The 19,176-nt window shown below is 42.6% G+C and overlaps 1 protein-coding gene across 1 annotated transcript in view; it reads right to left on the minus strand.

The window, feature by feature from the left end:
• Positions 1-19,176, minus strand: part of ext1b (exostosin glycosyltransferase 1b) — a 123,082-nt gene that overhangs the window by 24,724 nt on the left and 79,182 nt on the right. The window contains exons 2-5 of the mRNA XM_083925679.1: positions 13,215-13,308; positions 8,775-8,882; positions 6,660-6,779; positions 2,127-2,259 (exon numbers count right to left, since the gene is read on the minus strand). Coding sequence (XP_083781805.1) covers positions 2,127-2,259; positions 6,660-6,779; positions 8,775-8,882; positions 13,215-13,308 — 455 coding nt within the window. The remainder of the gene's footprint in view (positions 1-2,126; positions 2,260-6,659; positions 6,780-8,774; positions 8,883-13,214; positions 13,309-19,176) is intronic.

Consider the following 19,176-nt stretch of genomic DNA (forward strand, 5'->3'; position numbering starts at 1 on the left):
GTTTATGATTGATACAGCGATTGGAGGCCATTAAGTACCCACAAGGACACCGGCCAAAAGTATGTGGACATGTATGTTTACAGACATTTGGGTACTTTTAGTATTTGGTTGTGTTTAATGATTCAAAGCTTTAATCCCAGTTCAGACCAAATATTTGTGACGAGATGAGTTGAAACTTGCAACTACTTGCATCGTGCAGGTCTGCAACGTTCTGGTACCTGCACGTTCACACCTGTGAGACGTGGCGAGACGTAGCTGGATTTTAATTTGTAGCTGTATAAAATATAATGAGGACGGAGGCAGCGAGATACTACAGCTGCATTTCTAGTAGTGATGAAATGACAAAAATAAAGTTTTATTTCCCTGATTCACTGGTTTGTTTTCGATTACGGCGCTCCCTCTCCTTATTCACTGTATTGCTCGCTCGACCCTCTCTCTCTTTCTTGTCCATAACTGCCTTTTCAACCAGCTGACAGTTTGTCACTGACCTGACCAGCTGACTTTGCTAAGACTTAATCGGCTGTTGAAATGTGTGACGTGTGTTACGTTCTGCTGCTGGCAATTTGACAATTTGAGATTGAGGTGACAACATCAGCAGATCCAGACGAGACGGGTCAGTTCACACCGCTGCAACTTTCCCCTGACACGTTCTAAAACAGTTTTGTCTCTTCGCAAATCTTTGGTCTGAACTGGGCATTGGTCCCATATTACGCGAAATCTCAAAACAACCCATGTTGCGAACATGTTTACGTGCTTGAATGTAAAAAACATTTTTTTCTCATGCTGTCTCAATATACTTGTTTTCACCCTGTCTGTCATTCGGTTTTAGTGTCTCTTTTAGTTTATAATACATAGTATTATCCTGAAAAACAGTGTATAAACTAATGCAAAAGTAATCCTTCTCAATCATCACGTATGACCCACTAGAAGTGTTTGATGGCGTCTATCCGCAGTGAAGCTGTTTTTTTCTGTTTACTTCTTATTTTGGTCTGCGTGGGGACGTTTCTGGGTGTTGGCAAAGGGGGACTCATCCCACATGGGGGTTTAACCCGCAGCCAATGACAGCATGCAGGGAGAGCATCATATTCCCAACCGCTGCTTTGTGATGCCCCTCACCCTCAGCGTCAGATACTGACACACAGGGCTTAAGGTAGTGTGTATGTTTTACCAACACACACAAACAGAGACAGGGTGAAGCTCTGCATTTTGCTTATACTTAGACGTGCCTTTATCACAAAATGTAACATAATTAGTTGTCAAATTTATACTGTTATTGATTTTTTTTATTCTCAGGTATACATTTTTTTATCAGCCTCAATAATCCAGAACAACAACAAAACACCTCCCGCTGTGTGTGTGTGTGAATGCCTGTCGTGTGTCTTGTTATTGGCTCTAAGAGAACAAAGGGAAGTGTTCGTTTGAAACAGACTCTACTGCTTTGATTTTTACTAAATTACCCATCAGCGACAAGCCACTGTGTCTCCTAAAAACCAATCCGTGTTTAATTGCTTCCTCTTTGACAAACAGATAAACTTGCTGGAGTTGTAATCCGTGCCTGTCACTGTGCCCATCCATTTTAATATCATCCCTTCACTTCAGGTGCTCCATCAGATGAATGTGTGGGCTCGTACTATCGCTGTCTGTGAATGTGAAAGTGTGTGTGTGTGTGTATTTGTTGTGGCAGTGCTGAATGATGATGGAGAGAAGAAGTGAGGGATGGAGAGGCTCCCGGGTCACAGATGTGTCACGGGGGGAAAACTCGACGCTGCTGAACCGTGGTGGGGGGAATTGGCCTTGTTGCAGCGGTAGCACCAGTAGCAATGCTGACTCAAAACATAATGATGGACAGGCTGGTGTGTCAGCACGACTAATACAAAAATCCATCAAAGGCCCATTCCTTCACTCCACTTGCTGCCACACACACACGCCATTGAAGGGTGGAGGCCATAAGTCATTTTCTCGTACCAAATTTGTGACAAAATGCTTGGGGCTTGAGTGAAGGCTGATGAAGAAATGTTTCTGACCAACCTTAATGGATCATTTCATTGCCACAGTTCATTGTTGTGTAACAGCAATTTGTACAGCGTATGTGCCTCTGCTCATGTGTTTGTGCGTGTGTTACTGACCCAGTGTGGCGTAGTAGAAGGGGAAGTCTCCCAGGTAACCAGAGTACTGCGGCAGTGAGAAGAGTCCCCCAGGGTGACTGTTCCACATCAGGCTGCTCCTGGAGCCGTGCTCCAACACGCGGTCCTGGATGATCTGCACAGGAAACGGCGAGAAACGCACATTAGACCACAAATAAAGTCATTGAAAACATTATCTTTAATCCAAATTTAGTAGTAAGGCCACTTCGACTGCTCTTGTGATTTAAAAATATTGTTTCTTCTCCTCCAGATGAACTTTGCAAATGATCGTCTCATGCTCACTGTCCTGACAAAACGGACAACCAAGTATGGGAAAATCTTTGTTTCTTTGTAATCCTACTACTGCGACTTCTGTCTAATGCTCTGTACATGAGGCATCTATTCTTGTCTGTCCTTTTCTTACTGAAGGATCAAAGGATGGAGTTTGTCATATGCATATGCACAGCTGTGTGGTCAACCTTTAGTCGAATCCATAGAGCTTTATTTGTTTTAATGTAGAGGCTTTATTAATAAAAGAAACGCTTCCAAAAGTATATCATGCTGAATCAAAGAGAAATGCACAAGATGTACAATCTTCATTAATCATCAGTCAGACAAAAAGAAGTTATAGATTATGCTGATACTGACAAAGTGTGGATAAAAAAGGTTTGATCTAACTCTGAAGTGTTTTAATGGGGACTGGAGTTTACAAAGATCTGTGTTGCTTTGACAGCCACAAAGAAATTAAAGGACGTCTGATTCCAATCAGCAGGATCTCTGTACTCTTCGGGCCATTTGTGAGGCTTCATTTTCAATTCAGCTATTCAACACAAAAGCTACCCTTACCCTTGAAAACTAACATTTCACTCAGATCTCAGAGGACTTATCTGAACTATTTGGGTTGATAAGGAACAAACGTTTGCAGCAATGTTTTCAGATTACGGTGGATAGAATATTGAGGATTTGATTAGTGAGCCTTGTAATCACACCTATAAAACATTTTTAACTGTGAAATGAGTTTTCACACAAAAAAAATCCGCCTAGAAGCAGATATTCATTCACGTTTATGACGATCAACACGGCAAATGTTCCAACTTCCAATAACACCATTTCAATACAGAATGATAGTCAGGGTATTATTCAAAACCCAGACAGTGGATTAGAGCAGGTGGAAAACTGTTATAAAAGTGAGTCTGTAGGCGTCAGATGAAAGTTAGAAAGCTGGCTGAGCTTTCCAAATGTTTGCTTTGTATCACCTCAATAGCAGCTATTGATCGTGTCAAGGGTGAATCGCTGTGGCACAAAGCGGAGATGAAAGAAATCTGTGTTATTGTGTAATATTTCCTCCGCAGACAAACCAAACCAAGGTTTTTCTTTTGTAAGCAGATCAGCGAGTCAAAGGCGTCTGTGACGGTCAGTCACACAGACAGAGGCCATCGGGGAGAGAGAGAGAGAGAGAGAAAAGAAGAGCCAAACACGGACAGAGCCATAATAGTATTTAAGCACCAGTCAGTCAGGCCTGCCCTGATCCTTTCTGTGCTCAAATAGAGCAGTCAGTCAAATGGCCGGACATGAGATCGTCCGCTATATTCCCTCAGCTGCAGCGTTGCCGCCAGGCCTCTGCTGAACAGGCAGAGAGAAAGAGATATTGCTGCGGTGCCCTTGAGCCATGCTAAATTGCTGCAGTAAAACAGACACAGGTTTGCGGCCATGTTTTATGGCTGTGGTTGAATTGGGAGGTAACGGCTGCTGGCTTGGCAAACTCAAAAGGACGGCTGTATAGAGAGAGGTGTCAGGTGAGCGATGGCTGAGCAGCCTTTTGTATTGTAAAAAGTTAATAATATAGCTGGAGGGGGCTTATTGTAATAATATTGACATGGCAACGTAAAGATTCATCACAGAGAGGCAGGGGGGGAAAAACAGCACTGGGTGAGTTTTTTTTACGTTCCCTAGCTTTGTCCCTGAGGGCAGTCGATAACCATTTGCCTCAGTCGAACAGATTAACTCAAAATCTGTTAACTTCTCTATAAAAACACTGCCTGCCACCTTCAAAACCCTGAGCCCTTACACCTTATGAGGGGCAATTTTGCTCGCTTGGCTGCAGCTCCTCCCCCGTCTGCAGCCCTCAGTCGGGACATGATGGACGACTCAATCTCACCTCAGAACAGCCACAATCAACCAATTAGAGCATGATAGATAAATCCTGCTTCTCCGGGAGCACACTGTGAGCTCGGCTTTAATAGGTGAGTTTAATAGGTGTACCGGCAGCACAGACCTCGCCTATATTGACCTTGTGATTGGTTGAAATGCGACCACTTCCTGACAGGAAACACTGCATGATAGGTTGAACTCATGTTTCCTGCCCGCTTGCCATCTCTGCACACAGAGAGTGGATGTGGGAAGTCAATAAAAAATGCAAGTGAGCTTGTGAATTTGTGCGAGGAAATTCAATCTATCAAAAATATCGGAGTGTGTGCATGTTTTAAGTGTGTGTGTATCATCATAGATCTGCAGCGAGGAGAAGGAGGGGGGGGTGTTCAGGCTCGACAGGATGAATAAACCATGTCGCTCGTTATCTCGGGGGCTGCCACGGCAACGCCATTTACATATGTCACCCCTTCTCTCCTTTCTCTCACCATGCTACCCCCTCTCCCCCTTTTTTTTTTTACAGGAAAGTCAGTCAGGATTAAGTGTTTAGCCTTTCAGTGTATTCAACGTGAACGCACATGCGCTCGCAAACACACACACACACACACAAGCTTTCGCCGTGTCACCTTGCTCTTTAGTGCAGAGTGACAACATGTCAGCAAGGTTATGCCCGGGAGATGCCATTTGTATCCGGGCTGACACACCTCGACACATGGGGATGTGTTTCTGACACGTGTTTCGTATGCGATAGCGCTCGCAGTGAGACGGGGCTAGATAACAAACAAAGTTGTAGAGCTAGCTTAAAACCAGACAGACTCTAGATACTGAAGCCATGACACATTGCGTGCAGAGTGTGTGGGTGCTCGTGCGCGTGGAGAAGTCAAATTGAGATGTAAGATTTGGGAGGTTATACTGTAAGTAAGATTGAAGCATTGAAGGGAATCTTGCTCCGAGGCTTTAAGAAATGAAATGCGTGATGGGATATTTGGGTGATAGAGGGAGGGGGAGGACAAAGAAGACATTTGTAGCCACAGCGTGAAGCTAGCAGTTACCCAGGTGTTATCCCTGCATCTCTAAACAACTTGTTTAAAACCGAATAATGAGGGTGGATGGATGAACAGTTTTTGCAGTCACAGATTTTCTTCTAAACAGGGTTGTTGTTAAAATGGATGACAGAACGAGGCCAGGTGGAAGGAGGGAGGCTTCTGAGACTCCACCGAAATCTGTCTTTTGAGTATTAAACACTTTTTGTTTCGTCCTTTACTAAAAACAGCTGCTGCGGTCGACATGGATTGGACTCCAACAGTGACCAGTTTTCAAAAAAATATTAATCCATCCTTTAAAACTTCTCAAAACAGCTCAGTGATGGTCTGAATTCCTAGTTTACATGCATGAGTGCTGGGCCAGAAGTTGTTTATTTATGGTGCTAGTGTGATTTAAACCCCCTCGCCCTCCACACCTTTTGTTTTTACAATGGCGGGGCCGCATTCAACGATAAATTGTAACCTTTCAAAACTCATAACAATCTCATAAGCACGCCCACTTTGGTGACTGACCGGGCTGTGCTCTCTTTTTCCGTTCTTCAAAACTACATCTGTCACTTCTTCAGTATACAATCAAGCGCTGGTCAGTGACTTTAAGAGCGTCCAGCAGCAGGGCAGACGGTGAAATTGGGAAAATAGCGGTACAGACATGGCACACTTTGCACTGACCAGGCTGCAAAATTGAAATAAATAAATGCATTCCGCTTAAATTCGTGTGTACGCCTGTGAGACTGAGAAGCAAACCTGCACGGAGGCGGTTCGGACAGCTGAATCAATTCAAATGAGAGCGAACCTGTTGTGTGAGCCGTGGAGTGAAAAACATGATACACTTGCAGTTTAGACATGGTATCTCCATTGCATCTCACTCCTATCTATGCTGCAGACAGGTACCATGCCCCAGACCTCAGCCATATTTTGGATCTTAAAATTATGTTTTGCTGTTGATGTTCTGAACACACAAATAATAGAGATGGACTGTGAATGAATATGAAATATGCTACAGGGGCTTTTTGAGAAGTTTCTCTGGACTTTAAAGAGTCACAGCTTAATTGCGATACCATGTTTCACCCACTTGGAGTAAAACTCAAAGCAGCTTTTAACACATTCTCTGTGAACATGCGCTGAAATGTCCTCTTTGCTCTCTGTAAACGACACTGTCCATCCTTCTATATTGCTTTTATCCTTGTATCAAAGAGAGGCCTGAGAATAAAGCAAAGATTGCAGAGAATCTGCTGTGAGGCCACGGTCCTCTGAGAGAAAGATTGATGATGGAGGAACAGGAGAGAAGAAAGCAGAGACGCTAAAAGGGTGCGTGGTTGTGTGCATGCGTGTCTTGAATCCTCACCTCCAGTGTGGTCAGCACTATCTTTTCCACAGAGGAGAAGTAGGCCTCCCAGAGGAACTGAGTCTGCTGTCTGAGGGACAGGATCTTATCCTGGTGGATGGAGCGCACCGTGGTCGGAATCTGCAAACAACAAACGGCAGACAGTCAGCACTCACACGACTGATCTGGGACTTTAACTGTAGTGACAGGAAGATTAAAGTTGGTCCCAGAGACACACTCAGGAAATTCCAATCAACACATAAAGCACATTAAAGTGCAGAGGCCTTGTGAACTGTAGGTTGACGCAGATATTGCAGGTTTGGGAGTAGTAGCCACAAAGTCAAAAGCCTCGGGTGTTCTCAAAGCAATTCAGAAGACATCCTGAAGTCCTTGAGGGCGAGTTCATGATGAGGCACAAATATTGATGTAATAACTAAAAGTCAATTCCTTCAATGTTGATCATTTTAACGTTGAACTTAAAGCAGCTTCAGTGAAGTTACTGAAATAATGCAGTTAATGGATAAGACCTTTTAAGGAACAGGCCAAACAATTTAATATTAAAGAAGTGTTCCTGTTTTAGACCTTTCTGTTGCTGACCACCTCTATTTTACCTGGTGTTTCAGTTATCATCTCGCCCTGCATGTATGACCACCTGTTATCACGTGACCTAAACTCAGAACTTGAGTTACTTGGTAACAACTAAATTATCTCCATGACAGCTGATCAACTTTATCCGCTGAGGAAGGCCACAACGTGTCGTTGAAAACATAGGAAAGGACAAGTATGCGTGACCTTTAGAGAAGGAAGTTTGTTGTCAAGCTGCCGTTGAAATGAACTGGTTTCAAGTCATAAGACACAACATTGAGTTCAGGTCAACTGTAAAGTCCTCATTGTTATGATTTAAGGAGGGATTTGCCATTTTTTAAAAATATTTGCTGTGAGGTAAATGAGAGGGTCAATACCACTCTCTTTATTCTATTCTATTTGAAGCTACCGGTAGCAGCTGTTAGCTTAGCTTCAAACAAAGATTTGAAACAGGAGCTCAAAAGCAAAAAAAGAGAAAGAAATAAGCCCGTTATGTCTTAAGAACTCCTAGAAGGTCGATGTTGATACTTTTGGACAGAGCTAGGGTATCTGCGCCCCCTGTTTTCATTCTTTGTGCTAAGCTAAGCTAACGACTGCTGACTGTAGCCTTATGTTCCTAAGGTATAGGGGGCAAAGGATGCTATTTTGAATAGGCAGAATAAAGAAAATAGCATTTACAAACGAACATTTAAGAGAATTTAGCACAGAACACAAGGATTTTACTAAAAGGAATAATAGCAGCAGCAACTATCAGTCATCAAACAGTATTTTAGCAAAGCTAAAACGCTGCGGCAGCCTTTGGGGAGAGCTTTTGTGATTTTATGCGAAGAGCTGTGTAGTTTAATCCGCATGTGAGTTTATCTGTCATAATAAAAGGGCGGATAATGGCAAATAAACACGTTTCCTCCACTCTTTAGTAAATACTGGCATAGCCTGCTAACTGGGAACATTTTTATTGAAGATATAAATACGATTTGTGCAGTATTCTCCAAAAACACTTCCCTGGTTTAAATAGAGGGTAAATTCATTGAATGTACACTGCAGCTATGCCACATTTAGTGAAAACCATAAATTAAACAATATTATTGGCTGAGAGATGCATACAGTACATATATACTGTATGCATCTCTCAGCCAATAATATTGTGGTAAACTACATAAATCCACAGATAAAACCAGGATGGCTCACGCACACTGGTGCTGCACGGCTATAAACCTCAATGTCGAACAATATTATTACACACTTCATTCAAATTAAGATTTGATGGACATTTCTGGCCAAATCCATTTGCTCATTCCATTTATTTGCCCTCTCATATAACATTGTGAGGCTTTGTGCCGCAGTCAAGAACTTTGTGTACTTCCTGCATTTTGTTTAGCTGTCAACCACTCCACTACAAAAAACAGGATTTCGGGGGAATATAAGTACGCGCTCCGGGTATTGACAGTTTTGTTTTCAGGTGTGTGAGAAGTGCTGCTGTTCGTCTGTCTGTAGCTTTCAGGTGATACACAGAGCATGTGGTGTTGTGCGAGTGTGTCCGCGGGCTGTTACCTGCAGCAGGAGCCTCTCGTCGCCGATCACTGCGGCTGTGTTCCAGTCGATGATCTCGGAGAAAGGCAACTCCCAACCGTTACTCAGCATCACTGGCACACACGCAGCCTGAGACACACACACGCACACAAACACACGCACACATACACACACAGAAAACAGAGGGAAGCTTGGATGTGATCCTTTACAAACACAATCACAGCAGCCAAATAACTGCTCTGCTACATATTGATCCGGATTATTAAAGCTGCAATATGCGGTTGTTTTGATATAAAGGCTGCACTGTAATATAATTGATTAACTTGTGTTGTGTCTGTGACCCTTTGTGTCCATGCCTAAATTCTCCACAAGGCAGGTTTGATGTGGCTATAGGAAACATAAAATCACTAGTGAGGCTTGTAGCGGCCAGAAGGGAAGTCACAACAATGCTACATGCAGCAGAAGGCCCCTTATTATCTTTATGGATTACAACTTTATCAGCTAGAGACTAGATGCTGTTTCACAGTAGAAACCTCATCAACGGGCTAAACTTTAACAACAGAGGGGAAAACAGCTGCCTCAAAATGATCATGCTGTATGAGAAACACGAGTTTGAGAACTCTCTGGATTACATCCTGTCAAATTTCTAAGTAACAGAAAGTCAAGCATTTAGGCCTGATAAGATTAATTTAATTTGCAGCTCAGCAAATAAAAAAATATTAAATTTTGTTTTGGTTAGGCGCCTTTGGTATGGGTTCATGATGGCCTTCCTCGTGCTTTATTGTGTCTCAAAGTGGTTGCAGCGTTGATACCAGTTGATACACAGACTTGGTGCTGACTTTAACAGTTTTTACCACTCTACAATTTGTCATAAAGAACTTTAACATTTGGAGATTTCTGCAATTTTTGAGATGCATTTTTCAGCACTACTGTTCTGAAAACTGCTCAGAAACCCCTTTACTGTCTATAGTATGTAGTATAGTATATGTTCTATAATAATAAACCTCAGGAGAGTACATAATACAATACATCCTCTGAATGCTCTAGGTCTGTCGTTTGTGGTTTCATGAGGCTATGATTATCCTAGAGGTCACAACAGGTCGTTTTACCGAACACGCTGTAAACACCTCATAAAGTTTATGTTACGGATGTGTCAGCGAACATAACACATCCAGCAGACCCAGAGCAACATTGGCATTCAGATGGAGTTGTATTTCTGACCCCCGGAGGAAAATAAGTAAAATAAAAAATTTCTTTATAGCTCTGTTTTGGCCACTAGTTCTTGAGGGAATTATCTGCATCTTTAGCTGCTAAATGCTCCTCAATGTTCGGTCATTGCTCACTTTGTGTGTCTGCTGTTTGGTGCTGGGCAGGTAGTGCTCAGTGGATTTTTACCTTGACAACAGCTGCCTGCTGTGCGAAAACTATTGATGTCAGCAGTGAGAATGAACCAAAACATTAAAGCCGCATCTTAAAACCCGAACACTAAGCTTAAAGATGCTTGCTCAGCAGAGGTGAGGGGAACAGCAGCGTCTGTTGATAATTCTCAGTGGGTTCATGGCTTGCAGCCCTATCACATTACATACAGTTATTTGACTCTTTGTTCATATAAAAAGAATCATTAGTGCAGCTTTAATTAAAAGACAAAAATCACCCTTAATCCACAAACATGCATAGCCTACATTTTGCTTGGATCACCTACAGAATTCGAGATCAGACATCAGTTTAGCATGATGCAGCGATTAGATGTATAAAAATAAGCTCCGACATACAATCTAGATAACCAGCCATGCAGTATATAGACAAAGATAGCGGGGAGTCCAATATAACAATGACTGATATGGATATGAGAGCTTTTGTTGGAGAGCAGATCCCAAAGAGTCTGGATTTATCTAAACCAGAAAACATGAATTCACACCCACTGTGAAACTTCCAAACCACGGGAACTCAAAGATGCACAAAAAGAATGTATTGATAACATTAACACTTCTGTTTCTGATTCTCTTTGTGTTTCTAACAAATGCTTGAATCACGTATGAGCCTGAAAAAAACATCAGAGAAACAAACCACATGAAGTCTATTTTGGATCGTTTCAGTGAGTGAGGTTTTTTTTAAACAGCTGCACCTGTTGACACATCAATATTAAAACGGTTACTTCAGGTGTTGAAAAGTTAATTACTCAAAGGAGGCCAGCAGGAGGAATAATGAAGAGAGGAGAAAGGGGAATTAAAAAAGATCAAAAGGCGGAAGAAAGCGGATAAATAGATGTAAAAATAGATGAAAAACAGGTAGTGAAGCTGAATGTGACCTTTGGCAAAGGAGTGGCAGAGGGATGGAGGGATGAGAGGAGAAGTAGAAGGAACAGCTGGTGCGTGTATTAGTGTGTGTGTGTGTGTGTGTGTGTGTGTGTGTGTGTGTGTGTTCGTGGTGGGAGTTTGATGTAATGACGGCCTTGTCACTCCCAGGTCATAAAGGTGTCAGCTAAACCAGAGCTGGCCATCGGGCTCTGCTGCTGTCTCCTCCACAAACACACACACACACACACACACACACGAAACTCACACACAATCCCATGCATACAGATCTACAGACACACAAACAACCTCCAGGCGAACACACACACACACACACACAAACAACCTCCAGGCGAACACACACACACACACACACACACACGCACGCACACGCACGCATGCACACTTGACCTCTATTAGCAATTGCTTTCTCATGCAAAGACCAAAGCCTGTAAATACTCTCCCTCTGTCTTCCTGGACACGATGCGAGTCGATGGATGGAATGAGTCAGACGAATATAGAGGAAGGAGAGGAGAGCGCATATTTCCCTCCGGAGTAAAGTGTTCTGGTGTGTGTGTGTGTGTGTGTGTGTGTGTGTGTGTGTGTGTGTGTGCGTGTCGATAGTGAGATAAGCGCACTTATGTGGGTGCACTCTGTGGACGGTAAGGAGAGGTAAAGGACAGTGCAGTAGTAATGCGGAAGAGTGCAGTGCAGTTATAGAAATGGATGAACGGGAGAAAAAAAAGAGATGTGAAGTGTGTAGATTTCAAGAGGTTTGAGTGAAGTATTAGAAAATTACTCTAGATGGGAAGAATTTACCCCACAGGTTATTATGGTCATACAGACTGGTGAGGTGTTATGGGACATTATGTGTATTTCCATTTAATCCACACTTAACCTTGACAAACAGTTACACTTGAAAGCACAAAAAACCTCATAATTCTATCTACCAAACCATTTTCCCTACATCACTGCAACGTCATTTATTATTTTTGAAAGTGCAAACAATACCAACTGGTGAAGATAAGAAAGACTAGGATTACCACCATGCGGTTGTATACCTTCACCAACCACTTAAGCTGCAGTTTAAATCCACCACTGCACAGACACACATTATATATGCAACTGTAAGATAGCCCTTACCAATCTCTTACAATCATAGTTTATAGTAGAGACATAGGACCCTGTTAACATAGGGAGGACCCAAACTTGGGCTAGCCCGTAAACGCTAACATGCTAGCCAGCTAGGAACATCATAGCGCTTTTCAGTCCCAATAGCCGCCTGCCTTTCTTCAAGACACATTTACTTTGTACGTTGTGCATTGTTTCATGTAAGTCTAATGAAGAGCTGCTAACGTGGGCAATGAGTTCACACTGATTTATTCAAAAGACGTATCTGTAGCATTGTCTCCTGTCTCATAACTGTCTGTATCTCATTTTATACACCGACGGAAGAGGGTAAAATGAAAGTAGATGGTGCAACACAGCTTCCTCCATTTTGGACTCTCTCCGTTCCCTTAAAGGTCAGCACTGTCAAGATGATTTGCTATTGGTCAAAGGTGCATATTTGTTCACTTGTCAAGTTGAACTTGACAGGACAATTTGCAAAGGTTGACTTCGCTCCCATGAGCAAATGATGGTGCGACCCTTTTATCTTAGTCTTTAATTGTAAACTCAAAAGAGCTGCCTTTCATAGGGAAACCAGGATCATTCAGTCATGGGGATAATAACAATATAGCAATGAAGCAATGCCAGTCATCCTTCTGACAGTTCATTGAAAGGATTGTTTAACTACAAACAAAAAATAGTTTTTGAATAGATTTCGATTTTTCCAGAAGCCCTGTGAGCCAGTAATTAACAGTTTATCTGCAAATCCATTCCTGTTACAATGTAAAGTGTAGTTTAGAGGCAGAAAGAAGCAGCTAATCTTCTCAGAGGCAGTTTTGTTTGTTTATAATAATTACACTATTAGTCTGAGAATTACGGTGATAATGATTTAGTGATCCTTTAATGCAAGAGGTAGCACCATTAAAACAAATGCTAAGTGGAAGGTTTGAATGTTATTTTTCTTCCTGCTAATATTGCAGGTAGGCATGAATTTACAGCATGAGCTTTCTCATAATGGGGTGTGTGTTTCTCTCTGTGTGTGTGTGTGTGTGTGTTCTACCTGCAGCGCCTCGAGGAAGCGAAAGGAGCCCAGTCGTCTGCCGCGGGGCACCAGACAGAAGGTGGAGTTGTGGAGCATCTCCTTGTAGTCGTACCTGCAGAGACACAACACACGTGTTCACCGACATTGGCAGGAACATGTTATTTAAGGCAACCTGCTGAGAAAAATGTGTGTAATTAGAGGAAGGCATGTAGCACGGTGGCACTATTACTCGTTATGAGCCATATAATAACATAGTGTATCACAGTAGAAGAACATGTCTTGCTAAACAGGACTTGCAAACTTTTTCTTTATACCAGCATGCACATAGTTTACATTCATGTTTTTTATGAAGTAAACCCACACAGGAAGATCAGGAACACACACACCCACACACACACACCTAGTCCTGTGGTACTAGCTCTGGTGGCTGTGAAACTCCACTGTGTCTGTTGGTTGTAACTCAAAGCACAATTTAGAATTGTTAAAAAGCAGAACTTGGGTCTTACAACAACACCAAATGGGACAATCAGACCGGCTGTAAACCAGTTTATTCAGATTACCCCAACATGGGGGCCTTTTTATGTGTCAGGGACCCATAAATTGACACACATAAATTCATGGATTTAGCTTCAGGGACATCCGTGTGAAAACATCCTGGCTGTTAGATATGATTAAGTCCAGAAATATAGATAACTATGGAGGGAGGTGGGACATATAATGAGAACAGTCACTCTTTTGAAATCGTGATCACTTCTTAAATAGTGAAAATAAAGTGTTTCTGGGGTCCATGAATGCCTGGTTGAGAACCACCGATCTAAACCACTTTATTTGTGATGTAAAAACCGAAAAACCAAAATGTCTGTGATAATCCCTCACAGCACAGTACTGTACAGCTACAACAAGTACGGTGGAGGTCAAATATGAACCGTCAACTGATGGATGATCACCTTTGTTGTCTCCTCCAAATATGTTTGGGTAAACTGGGGGATTTGTTTGTAACCTGTCTCCTTTCCTACAACGTCAGACTCCTTTTTAATGATGTGGCCACATTCCCAAATTTCAGTAATTACCTTTGTCGGCACAATATCATTACAATCGTTAGATACAAAGGCCAAAACTAACAAAATATGATCCAAAATGTTATAAATCTGCCCTTTTTGCGTCTGGTTCTGTTTCACCTAACAGCCTCTCCATCCATAAACTCCATCCTCACTCCTCTCTCCCTCGTTCTTTCTTCTTTTCTCCCTCTTCCTATCTCCCGACCCATACGCTCTTTTGCACGCCGTCTCTTCTTTATCCGCTACCTTTCTCAGTCCCTCTATCTTTTATAGCAGGAGGCCGATGCTCCCTCCTCCCTCCCTGCCTCCACCACCCCCCCTCCTCTTTCTCCTCCTCCTGCCCCCTCATCCCTCTATCTCTCCAGTGAGGTGTGTCTCATTGCTCTCCAAACAGGGTGATCAACCCTGCCAGGGGTAATGAGCTGAGAGTGACACCTGCTTTCACCACACAGCTGGCGGCTTTGTGTGTGTGTGTGTGTGTGTGTGTGTGTGTGTGTGTGTGTGTGTGTGTGTGTCTGTGTGTGTGTGAGAGTGTGTGTGTAACAGAGAAAGACAGAAAAAATGTCAGACAGTGTGTCTCTGTTTGGATGCATACTGTTACTGCAAATTAAAAAGCAATATTTGATCCTTTAAAATAGTATTTACTTTCACGTCCAGTGTATAAACCTTTACCAAGTCACAAAATGCCTCAATCTCACAGTTTCTCTCATTTTTTGGGGGGTTTCCATCTTTTTTCTTCACAGCAAAGTAACCCTGTGTGGATTATTTCTCTCTATCTCTCTCATACAGACGTACAGAGCTAATAAATGCCACCTAGAAGCTTAGACGCCAGCTAACAGTGCAGAACCAGGAATCACGGGATTGTGTTGTCAAGTCTAATTATTTTCCCTTTTTACAAATTTTCTCAGATAAATACCCTGATTTTATAAAAAGGGAGCACTCAAGAGTTATGTTTCCTGCTCCAAGACGACACAGAGCACAACAACTTAGAGGAAGCTATATCCTCTTCAACAATGGGCTCAGAAAATGTGTTTTACGATAGAAGAAAGGGGAGCAAGCATGAATGAGATAATAATTATGCACCGGGGTGAAAAAACAAGAAACAAACAAACATTTTAACTAGATTTAAAGGAATAATTCAGATTTTTTGAAGTGGGTAATCTCCGAGTGAGCTCGTGTGAATACAGCCGCTTTTTCTCCGTTGCATGCACAGAGCTGCATGGGGCGTATTGATGACGCTTATACAATGTGGCGTCTAACAGCGAAACTCGTTCTATGGTCTCCTCAAAGACTCCTTTGGCAGAAACAGTCATTTAACTTGGCAGAAGTCTGGAGTTGCTGCTCTGTAGTTGGTCTGTGTTTTTGTGTGAACAAAACTACCACTGTTCTGTACGTGCTATTTTCTGAGATTTCTGTATCAATAATTTCTCAAATCAGATTTTTTTTTAATTTAAAAAATAATGACATCAATGATTTTTGTGTGAAAAATGAAAAAATAATGAGCCTTAAGGGTTGTAAAGGTTGGGGGTTAAGAGACTGGCGAGGCAGAAAATCATTTCTCATTTAGCCATAATCTATACAAGGTGACGGTAACAGGACAACCTTCGGCAACCGGGTGCTGTGGACAGTGTGACCATGATGCTGGTGTTGCCTGCTGTGTGTTTGTGTGCCTGAGAATATGGACCGAGTTGACAGGGTAAAGCTGGAAGCCAAATATTCCACACACACACACATACACACACACGGTGGTTATGGTGATTGCTGACATTGCCGGCGAGTTGCTTGGAGTCTCTTCTTGGGCTCTAATGAAGTGTGGGGGACATGACAGCCTGTGAAAAAATCCCACCCTCTTTCACACCTAGATGCATAATGTTAGACACACACACACACACACACACACACACACACACACACACACACACACACACACACACACACACACACACACACACACACACACACACACACACACACACACACACACACACACACACACACACACACACACACACACACACACACACACACACACACACACACACACACACACACACACACACACACACACACACACACACACACACACACACACACACACACACACACACACACACACACAGAACAAGTGACAGCTGCACGCCCTCACATTGACGTTCCGTCACCTGCCGATGGAAGATGAAGAAGTATCTTAGCCCATATTTCCACACCAGCTGTCTGCCTGCCTGGACCGTGACTGTTTGGACACGTGTGTGTGTGTGTGTGTGTGTGTGTGTGTGTGTGTGTGTATGTATGTGTGTGTGTGTGTGTGAGAGATACAGCCCACAAAACAGGCCGGCATCTGATGGCAGTGAATATCAATGTGTGATTTAACATGCGATAGCCCTGTAAAACGTTTTATCTAACCACGGCACTTCTGTGTGTGTCAGATCTTCTGTCTCTGTGTTTACAACGCAAATGTTTACTGTTTCTATTTGAGCGAATCCGTCATGTGAAGAACTCCTAAACTGCTCTGCTCAGTTTTTTAATGCTTTATAACCAACATGGTAAACTTATACCGAGTCCCTAAAGCAAATCACTGGTTCACAAGATGAACATTTTAAATAAGCGTCTCCTGAAGAAGCGCCAGTATAGCGCTCACCAACCTTCACCTGCTTATCACCACTGGGACTGTGCCTAAGAGAGACGATTTTCTTTTAACGATGCAGCATTTGTGCCTTTGAGATTTGAATGAGGCATGGAGGACGTTGCAGGAGAAGACCTACACAAGGACGTTCCCTGCCATGATGATCGACCTTCACCTCTGTTTCTCGTTGCCCCTCTCCTCACTCCTCTTTCTTCCCTCAGACCTCCTACTGTTTTGCACTTTACGCTGGATTCACAGGCCACCGCTTGCTTTCGCTACCTTTTTGTTCTTTTTCCCTACTTCTTCTCCTCTATTTTCTGTTCTGTCTGGCAACGGCTCTCCCTCGGTTTTGTCCTCGTGACCTTGAGCGGAGGAAAAGCTGCGAGCCTCCAGGCTGTGATTGTGTGTGAATTTAGATTTTCCTTGCATGTGTGTGCGCCTCTCCATCGTGTGTTTGTGTGTGACAGATAACAAAATGAAAGCAGGGTGAGAAAGAAACAAAGCATGCGTGTGACGCGGATAAAGCAACAGCCTACTGGAAGGGCCAAGTCGTGCCACGTTTTGAGTGAAAACAGCAGAAAACAAAGTCGTCAGGCAGAAAATATGATGCCGACAGTAAACAAGGCTTCATGTAATAAAGCACGGGAGATGACTTCTGCGTGTGCACCCTGCTGATTTATGTGCATACGAGAGTGCGTCTGAGTGCACATATCAGCATGTCCAACAACTGTGAAGCAGTTAAGAAACACTACGCTAGCCCCGATGGCAACGTCCTACGCGGTTGCTGTGGCAACCTGCCATTAACTGCTTTCACTACAGCAACTTAATTACATGGGATCTGTGCTTCATCCACACAGACAAGGGGGTAAGGGAGGTGAAAGAGGAGATTTTTCTTTTAATAAACACTATCCAGCTGATGTTTTCTCCATCAACCATCCGCACTGCTCCATTATGGCCTGTAGTGTCCTGATCCTTTGCTCAGTAACTATCAGTAGTGATGCTATTGGGAAAAAAACACTGAATTGTGCTGGGTAGACAAAAACTGAGATGTCTAAAATACTTCTCTGCGAAGTGTAGTGAGGTAGAAGCAGGACGTTGGATGTTGATTCAATGCTAAAATCCTATAGAGTTTTTTTGACACACATAACGTTTTCTCAACTGAAAATAATGAATCACATTAGCTCAAACTTCTGAGAAGATGTTTTATTTGAGGGGATATTGTTTGAAAATGGCAATTTTGGTTTCAGAATCATACATTTGACATTTGGCGACGCTTTACGTTCAGATCCTTGCATGTTATGTTCTTTCCACACTAAAGTTCTTAATTAAATACTCAGTACTTTTGAGAGTTTAATTTACATAAGAGTATACAAAAACAGGCTTTACCCTGTGGTCATTTCATATACACTATTTATTTATTAAATTACCACAAAATTGGCTATATTGTGATATATGCATCATTAACTAGGTATGAAATGACCTATACTAGGGTGGAAAATTTTGGCTATATTACCCAGCCCTGAGAAAAAGTATAAAGCAGCATCAAATGAAGTAAAATACTTCAAAATTATCTTAAGTACTTTGGTAAATGTACTTTGTATTGGAGCCCAGATTCCAAAAGGTGTGTGCATTTGGTGGGCTGCCACCGGGACTTTCTGGTGCCATGTGGGCACCAGGCAGCCAGCAGGCGCCTGAACATGAAGCTTCAGGGTGATGAAAACACAAAACCGCAACCAGCCTGAGTGTCTTCCAGGGAGCAGAGAAAGAGAGATCCAATTTACTGCTTATTGAGACTGTTGTTACATAAGACCTCTTGGACCTCTCTCCTGTCTCCCTCTGCTACTCTCTCACTAATTTCTTTGTCTTCCAAAGTGGGTTACAGTATGTGTGTGCCTGCAAGTGTGTGAAAGAATGGGTGTCTGGAGGTCTGGTGAGGGCTGAAACAAAATCCGGTGCAGTGTTTTTGTACTTAGTTTGTGATCATGAGGTGTTCCAACATAAAAAACCACTGACCACTCATCAAATTATTCATTAATGATAAAATAAAGCTCTAATTTCCCCCCAGTGTGTCCTTCTGCACATGAAGACACATGAAAGTGAAGATGTAGTGGCTGTACATCAAAGATGATAAAAGTTATTATTAAAAGTTATATCACTATGGATGTCACACCACAGATGTGCTCATTTGTCTACTAAATAACTCCCAAACAGACTAAGGACAGATTCCAGCAGTAATTAAACAGGAGCCTCGTCGTCCTCCCCGTAAACACAAGTGTCTAAGTCGAAGCATATTGTTGCG

This window comes from Echiichthys vipera, assembly GCF_963691815.1.
Source record: "Echiichthys vipera genome assembly, chromosome: 13".
Taxonomy (NCBI): Eukaryota; Metazoa; Chordata; class Actinopteri; order Perciformes; family Trachinidae; genus Echiichthys; species Echiichthys vipera.